The sequence below is a fragment of the Aedes aegypti genome, chromosome 1 (assembly GCF_002204515.2).
Source record: "Aedes aegypti strain LVP_AGWG chromosome 1, AaegL5.0 Primary Assembly, whole genome shotgun sequence".
Classification (NCBI taxonomy): Eukaryota; Metazoa; Arthropoda; class Insecta; order Diptera; family Culicidae; genus Aedes; species Aedes aegypti.
In genome coordinates this window covers 307,394,815-307,402,972 of record NC_035107.1, presented here as the reverse complement: position 1 = coordinate 307,402,972, position 8,158 = coordinate 307,394,815, and the positions used below count along the sequence as shown (strand labels likewise).

Genomic DNA, 8,158 nt, shown 5'->3' with positions numbered 1-8,158 from the left:
TAACCCAAGAGCAGTCGCACTACTAGTGAATGGTTAAACCCATCACATGTACATGTGTTGGCTTCAGTCGACACCGAACCGCGATCGCGATCGTAACCCATTGCGATGGATCCTCAGCTGGCGGAATCGTCACAGCTGGTCGAAGCAGACGATACCGAAAAATGCGATAAATCAACCTGGACGCACGAGTACCCTCTACCTTCCTCTTACCCGGATTCGTCCGACGAACAGCTGCCCAGCACATCGCGTGACAGATTATCTCCCAAGGTCCGTCTGAAGCCAATCTGTCAGCCACCGAGAAACATTTCACCCATACCGGAGGGATCCAAATCGCACGACTCTTCGCTGCCTCGGCAATCCAGTATCGTTTCCGATTCCGAGGCCGTCGGCGGAGGAACCTTCCGGGTGTGGTTGATGATCACGATTTTCAGGTTAGACCTGATCAAGATCAGCGAACGGTTTCCCATCTAATCCATCTGTCGTTGCAGCCTTCATTGGTTGGTTTCGGGTGCGATCTTCATCATTGGATTGGCACTCACCTTAGCGCCACCTAGTCCTGATCACGCTTGCCATCTCTACTTCATCATAGTGTACATGCGAGCCGTCTACTGGGTCGCAACTTATATCCTGCATGAGCAGATCAAGCCGGCCTGTCAGAAGTTGATCAACCAGAACTACCATCTCTATCTGGACATGAGCTGCTACCGAAAGGCCCCGCTACAAATAGTCTCCATTTGGAACATCGTCCTGCTGGCCGTGCAAAACTACACGCAATCGTTGTTCTTAGCCCGCCAACACGGTGCGAATATATGTGGCGTGACGGAGCATGATCCCAAACTCTCCTGGATGCAGATCTCACCGCAGATGTTCATAGTGATCTTCTGCGGGATGGAAACGTTCACACTGGGCTGCTTCTACATCCCAGCGATCAGTAAGTTCCATTGTTATCCATCAAAACATAGACTCCCTTAGTAGCTTACTACTCCTTGCAGTGCGACTGGTGCGATCGACGATGCCAGAACAGGACGCCGAGGATAGCCCAAATCAGACCCTGTCCAATCTGGACGAGATACCGATCAACCAACGGCTGAAGCGGCAAGCAGAACAGGTTAAAATACTACGAGTTGTCTATCTGAAGCTGAGACACGAAGCGGCCACACTTGGCGTGTTGGATTGATCGGAGATCGATGATCTTGTTGATCGTGGTTTGTTTAGAGACATGAAGTTTGTTGTATTCTTTGTTAGATGCTCATGTAGACTTATATTCGTAACATGATATTCAATGTTTCATATTATATTATTAATGTGTTGTTGAAAAGTTCGGTGATCACCCTTCACCGATTCAATTTATATTCATGCTGTTTTCTGAGAACAATGATCCGTGAAAACCCTCGAAAAAAAACGACGGTAATTACATATTGAAAAAAAAAACGGAGGTTGCTTTAATAACGACTGTAGACTGTTTCTCTCGTCAACAATCTCATCCAATGAAGACGTGTTATCAGGTTATGGGCCAATCTTGAAAATAAATCTAGAAGTTTCGTTTCTTACCTAATTGAAAGTTATGTGCATTACCAGGGGAAGAGAAGGGAACCACCTTCAGGTATTCATCTAGTAATGCCTGTAGAAATTCCTTCAAAACGCAAGGACAGTTTCTGTTCCTTCAGATACAACTCCAAGAATATCCAATGATTCCTCGAATTATCTGTCCCAGAATTTCTCTAATCTAATGACATCTTCAGAAATTTCTCAGCACAGCAGGCTTTTTGTCATACTACTCCTGAAGAAATCCCTTGAGGTATTTCTTCAGGAATTACTTATTTTGGCTCTCCTGGGGTAAAATTATCTTCAAATCGCCTATGCATTCTAAGGATTTTTCTCAGAAATCTTCCATGACACTAATTTTAGGATTTCAATCAACAATTCCTCTGAAAACTCTTTTTTTTTTCAAAAATCCCAAAAGCATTTCTTTTCGGAATTCTTCTAAAAATATTTTCTTGAATTCATAAAGGGATGTTTTAATGATTGTGTAGATGTAATAAGGTCTCTTACTCATGGCTTCCACCAGAAATTCGTCCAAAGCTTTCTACGAAATTTCCCCCAAAAATTTCAGAAAATTTTCTAAGATCAGACTAAGAAATCCGTTAAGGTTATCTCCAAAGATGGCGATAAAAGTTCCCGAAGAAATAATTATTTTTTTTTCAATGTATTCCTTATTCAATTGTTTCAGAAACTACTCTAGGGAAACCTCTGATATGTTGTACAAGAGCACTTATAAAAATACGTGTTATTCACTTGAAGGTTTAAACCAAAAGAGGCCGACCTCATCTTTATTACTCATCACGACACCTTTTGCTATAATCATACAGAACGTGTACTACCACAGTGAACACTTGATCTGCAATAATGCTATGAGAACGGGTTCCACCCATTAGATATACACAACTGTAAAGTTCACTAAATATCACTTATAATAATCCCCTCTTAGACTAAATAAACTTATTAATTGTATTAAACTTCTTTGTGATAATGCGATTTATAATAAAACACTTAAAGATTTGACTCCGCTCTTGATCACGGCTCAAGCTCGAATAAACTACTTTATTCAGTTCATCTCGTTGGAGACTTATACATATCGATTTTACCGAAAGCACTCTAAAGACTTTTGACAGAACATTACAATTCTTCGCTTTCTAGAAAATTCTTACATAATTTTATTGTTTAATTTATTTCAGATTACAAGCTTACTTGTGTGTGTTTCAATAATTTCAACAACTTCGAATTCGTTTCTTCTCAACGATTAGCACTTATTATTGTATCATATATTTTATTTATTTTCTTCGACAGCATCATGGATTGCGCTAGCTTTGGATCTTGTGAGAATAGGACTACGCATCTGTAGATATCTTTTCTTCGGTGGTGATTCGGTCTCTTCTCTGGCGGTTTCTTGGAATCCAAAAAAATCATCTTCGACTGAGACACTCCTTCGTCTCTTGGTCGATGAATTTGTGCTCATGTTGAACATGACTTTGCCATAACGTCTAGGTCTGTGCACCATTTTAAGCTGATGCCGATGTGCCGCCAACTTGTGTCCCTTTAACGAAATCTGGAAGATATTATTGGAAAGTTTTTTAATGAATTTAGCCTCTAACCATCTGGGCAAATCTCTTTTGTCATAGTTTTTATAAAATAATTTATCCCCTGCCACCATATGATCAAAATCATCTGGAGGCTCGTGTTTTCCTCCTACTTCGATATCTATCGTATGTTTGGGTGGATTTTCCTGAGAGTGTTTGTAGGTATACCGTGGATTTATTAAATCCACTAACATTTTGGGTTTGAACGAAAACACATTTTCTGAAGGAAACTTTCCTTCCGTACCAAGACAACTATTTCTATAGTTGATTAAAAATAGGTTCAATCGGTCCTCTATATTCAAAGACTTTGTCTTCTTGTCTAAAAGAAATTTTTTTAGAACATCCTTAGCTACTCGTACCATTCTTTCCGCCTGACCATTGCTGGCAGGGTTATAAGGAGGGCTTTTCAAAACTTTGATGCCTTGGTGTTCCAAAAAACTTACAAATTCGCTGGAATTGAAGGGCGGTCCTCCATCTGTGACTATCACATCTGGTAAACCGAACCTAGCGAATAGAGAAATAAAGTGTTTAATTACTGCCTTTGCGTTAGTACCATTTCGCATTATTTCTATTTCAAGCCACTTTGAATAGCTATCAACAATCAACAAAAATGTTTTCTTTTCAAAATAAAAGAAATCCGCGTGTATTCTACTAAAAGGGCGTTTAGTTAGGCTCCACGTCTCAGTACATTTGGCTTTCGGTACAACCGCCATTTTAGCACACGATTCACAGCATTTTACATAGTCTTCAATATCTGCATTGAGCCCTGGCCAGTATACAGCTCTCCTAGCCAGTTGCTTCATCTTAACTAGACCACTATGATTGCTGTGCAATAGTTTAAGTATATCATGTTTTAACTTCTCTGGTACAACTACTCTGTCTTCTATCATAAGAATGCCATCAACAATTTCCAATTTTTCTCTAACTGCGAAAAAGTCCCTGAACTGCTTCGGTATATTGTTCGGCCAATCTGTTGAAACAAATTTGATTATTTCTGTTAGTAACTTATCGGTTTTAATTTCTTGCAAAATCAAAGCGAAGTCAATTGGAAAATCATTTGAAAAATTCAAACTGTTTATCGTCTCCTGATCTACGCCTCTCGGAATTTTTTGATCCAATGGAAAACGACTGCAAAAATCAGCATTTCCCATCTTAGATCCTGGTCTATATTCTATTTCGAAATTGTAAATAGAGAGCTCCATTATGTACCTTTGCAATCTTGTGACATAAACCGATTGCTTGCCCTCTTTACCAAAAATCCCAATGAGAGGCTTGTGATCCGTATACACTTTAAACTTTTGACCGAATAAAAACTTGTGGAACTTTTTGATTGCGCAAACAAGTGCCAAAGCCTCAAGATGAAGGATAGGATACTTTTTCTGAGCATTGTTTAAGGAAAAAGATGTGAAGCAGATTGGTTTTTCAGTTCCATCTGTTATTTGTGCCAAAACGCCTCCTAAACCATATGAAGAAGCATCCGTAACCACTACTAAAGGTTTGGAAGGGTCATAAAAATCCAGTATGTTAGCAGACAACAAACTTCTTTTGCTTTGTTGAAAAGACTCTTCACATTCTTTGGTCCATATAAATTTTTCATCTTTTTTTAGAAGGTTGTATAGACATCTTAATTTAGTTGACATATTGGGTATAAATTTATTGTAATAATTAATGAGTCCTAAGTACGCTTTAAGTTCAGTCTCATTTTGTGGCGTTTTAGCTTTCTCTATTGTTGATAATTTTTCAGGAGAGGGCAACAAACCATCTTTTGTAACCAAGTGGCCTAAATATGCTAAAGATTCTACAAATAATTTACACTTTTTAAAATTTACACGAATATTTGCATTAGCAAGTCTTTCCAGAACTTGAACTAATTTGTCATAGCATTCTTCAAATGTTTTCCCTGCTATCAGGACGTCATCTAGGTAACAACAGACACCTTCAAGTCCTTTTAGGACCTGGTCCATGACCTGCTGAAATAAGGCCGCGCTAGAGGAGGCTCCTTGCGGTAAACGATTGAAAGTGTAGAGACCTTTAATCGTATTGATTACAACAAATTTTTTTGAACGATCGGTTAGCTCAAGTTGTGTATATGCTCCCGTTAAATCCAATGAACAGAATACTTTACTACCTGCCAACGACGCAAAAATATCTTGAGCGAGTGGCAAAGGGTATGTGTCTGGAATTATAACTTTATTTAAAGAAACCTTGCAATCTATAACCATACGTATTTCCCCATCTTTCTTCAGAATTGCGATTATTGGAGATGCCCATTCACTAGCATTGGTTGGAGATATTACACCTTGTTCTTCAAGCATGTTTAAATGATCTAAAAACTTTTCTTTAAGCTTGTATGGAACCTGATAAGCACGTTTAAAAATAGGTTTTTCTGATTTAAGAGTTAAATTAGCTTTAAACCCCTTAATTGGCTCAGAAAAGTCCTTACTGAATACTTTTATGAATTTTTGTTGAATATTACCTATTGCATTTTCGCGTAATCTCTCAATTCCAAGATGGTTGATGATTGCAGGATTCAGAAACTGTGCCTTCCATTCTGGGTAAAAGGTCTCCAACCAATCTCGTCCTAAAAGAGGTGTAAAATCCTTGTCGCTTTTCAAAATGATCATCTTCTTTGAGCTTCTTAGTCCATTCAGTTGAACTTCAACCTGTAGCTGACCTGATACTATTAGCCTTGATCCGTTAACGACTACCAATCTTTTATTACACTGATCCAATGTAAAAGAACGAAATAGTTTTTTATACATCATTTGACTTATTACTGACACCGCGGAACCTGTATCGATTTCTAAAACAATCTCGTGACCTTGAACTACTGCTTTGACTAAACAAGGCTCGCTAACGTTATTTATTGCTCCGATTTTCAAACATTCTATATCAGAATTATCACTGGCATCATCGATACGAATTCTGTTAAATTTGTCAAACGGCACTGATTCGGTCACTGATTCTTCCTGTTTCACGAATTTAACTGAATTTTTGTTAAGAAACCAACAGTTTTTCTTTATATGCCCTACACGTTTGCAATGATTACATACGGCCTTGCTGTGTCCATTCCACTCACGTTCACGGCCACTACGATAAAAACCAGTGCCTCTATCTCTACTTCTGGAGCGACTATCAGATCGATCTCTACTTCTGCTCCTAGAACGAAATCTACCGAACCTTCTGCTATTATATTCTTCATGCTTTTGACCTAGTCGATTTTTCACGGATAAAATCGCACCGGCGTCGTTCGGATCAACAATTTCCTTAGTTCTCTCTCCTGCTTCTTCGTGAGTTATAATCAATTTCTCTACCGCATCAACCGTTATCTCATCTTCCATAAGAATTTTACGCTGCAATTTCTTGTCACGGAGACCTATAATCAGCCTATCTCTCACCGCTTCAGCTTTAAATTCTTTGAAATTACAGCTTTCCGCTAACAACTTTACCGCCAGAACAAAATTCTCAGCACTTTCTGCGTGTCCTTGATATTTGTTATAAAACTTGTATCTATGCATGAGAGCTGGTTCAGTTTTATCAAACCGACATTTAAGCTTGTTTATCATTTCATCATAATCCAAATCGTTAACATCTTTCTTGGGAAATAGCAATTTAATCTCATCGAAAACATCATCACCGCTTAGTGAAATAAACCACTGTTTCTTCTCATCCGGTTTAACTTTATTCAATTTACACATAATTTCGAAACGCTCTACATAATTACTAAACGATTTACCCGTATGGTAATGATCAATGGTCCCAATCATACCTGGTACCGACATTTCGTATCGACCTGCATGCACAAATGCACTCTGTAAGCTACCAATGAGAAAATGAAAGGTGTTTACTCACGTTAGATGCTGGACACTCACTCAAACGTTGCGAATGCAATTTCTCACTCGACTCACTACTCAGTCTCACCGCCGAAAATCTCGCAGTGGTCGTCTTCTCCTCTGTTGTTTCTGCTCTGCTGTTTTGCTTGTCTCTCTCTTCTCTTTCGCGCTGGAGGTAGCTTTTACACTCCGTTCGATCTACTATCCGATTCGACCTTGCTGACACAAGTTCTCATGCACCTTGCTCAGCTAACCGGCATGCACTTCGCTCATTGATCTTTTCATATACGCTCTCCTCTCCTATCCAATGATGTCTCACTTAGAATTGCTCGCAGTCGCAGCTCATGGATTCTGCATAAACTTCTCTCCTCTCACTGCTTCCTTCACTCTTCTCGGATCTGTACAGAAGGCACCGACGGACAAAATGTCGATCGATTAATGATGATGACTGTGAAAAAAGTTTCAAAATGGAGATTAGATGCCACGCTATAGTAAAACAATAGATCCTGAAATAATGATAAATTTCACAATTTCAATAGGTATTCAAAATTTCACTAGCTGGAAACGCTTTTTTTTACAATGGATCCTGTAGTCACAGATATGCTCAACAGATACTCTAGCAACTCCGCTTACAAGTTCACTGTTCGACTCAATATCTGCTCTACAAACTACTTACCGTAGCTCACACTGGAAATTTCCGTCTGAGCTGGGGCACTATCTGTGGATTCGTTTCACTTTCTCGTCGCCACTGTAAAGTTCACTAAATATCACTTATAATAATCCCCTCTTAGACTAAATAAACTTATTAATTGTATTAAACTTCTTTGTGATAATGCGATTTATAATAAAACACTTAAAGATTTGACTCCGCTCTTGATCACGGCTCAAGCTCGAATAAACTACTTTATTCAGTTCATCTCGTTGGAGACTTATACATATCGATTTTACCGAAAGCACTCTAAAGACTTTTGACAGAACATTACAACAACAACCCCTTGGGAATTCTTCGGGGCTTCTTGGATCCCTTCAGGATTTATAGTAGCAACTGCTCCAGGAATGCCTTCAGCGATTTCTGTAGGACATTTTCAAGGGCTTTTGAGCGATCGTTGTCATTAGCGTCGTTAAACCATTCGACAGGTCTATGACGTGATTTCTCCTGAAATATTTCCAGGCATCTCATCTCTGACT

The 8,158-nt window shown here is 39.0% G+C and overlaps 1 protein-coding gene and 1 long non-coding RNA gene across 2 annotated transcripts; one reads left to right on the top strand and one right to left on the bottom strand.

Annotated features, from left to right (window-relative positions):
* Window positions 1-3: 3 nt before the first annotated feature.
* On the top strand, window positions 4-1,396 carry LOC5577589. Its single transcript, XM_001656532.2, has 3 exons — window positions 4-431; window positions 489-931; window positions 993-1,396. Exons 1-3 carry the CDS (start codon window positions 106-108, stop codon window positions 1,175-1,177), a joined length of 954 nt encoding a protein of 317 aa, XP_001656582.2. The 5' UTR covers window positions 4-105; the 3' UTR covers window positions 1,178-1,396.
* Window positions 1,397-6,816: 5,420 nt separating this feature from the next.
* LOC110674242 lies at window positions 6,817-7,949 on the bottom strand. The gene is made up of 3 exons (XR_002498758.1): window positions 7,647-7,949; window positions 6,990-7,418; window positions 6,817-6,930 (listed from the first exon to the last, which is right to left on the bottom strand). It is a non-coding gene; the product is annotated as an uncharacterized LOC110674242 (long non-coding RNA).
* Between the last annotated feature and the right edge of the window lie 209 nt (window positions 7,950-8,158).

Bases quoted from the DNA above. Each gene is read 5' to 3' on its own strand.
- LOC5577589 (XM_001656532.2), top strand. From the start codon at position 106: ATGGATCCTCAGCTGGCGGAATCGTCACAGCTGGTCGAAGCAGACGAT. The intron at 432-488 runs GTTAGACCTGAT...CTGTCGTTGCAG, and splicing joins TTGATGATCACGATTTTCAG to CCTTCATTGGTTGGTTTCGG. The intron at 932-992 runs GTAAGTTCCATT...TACTCCTTGCAG, and splicing joins CTTCTACATCCCAGCGATCA to TGCGACTGGTGCGATCGACG.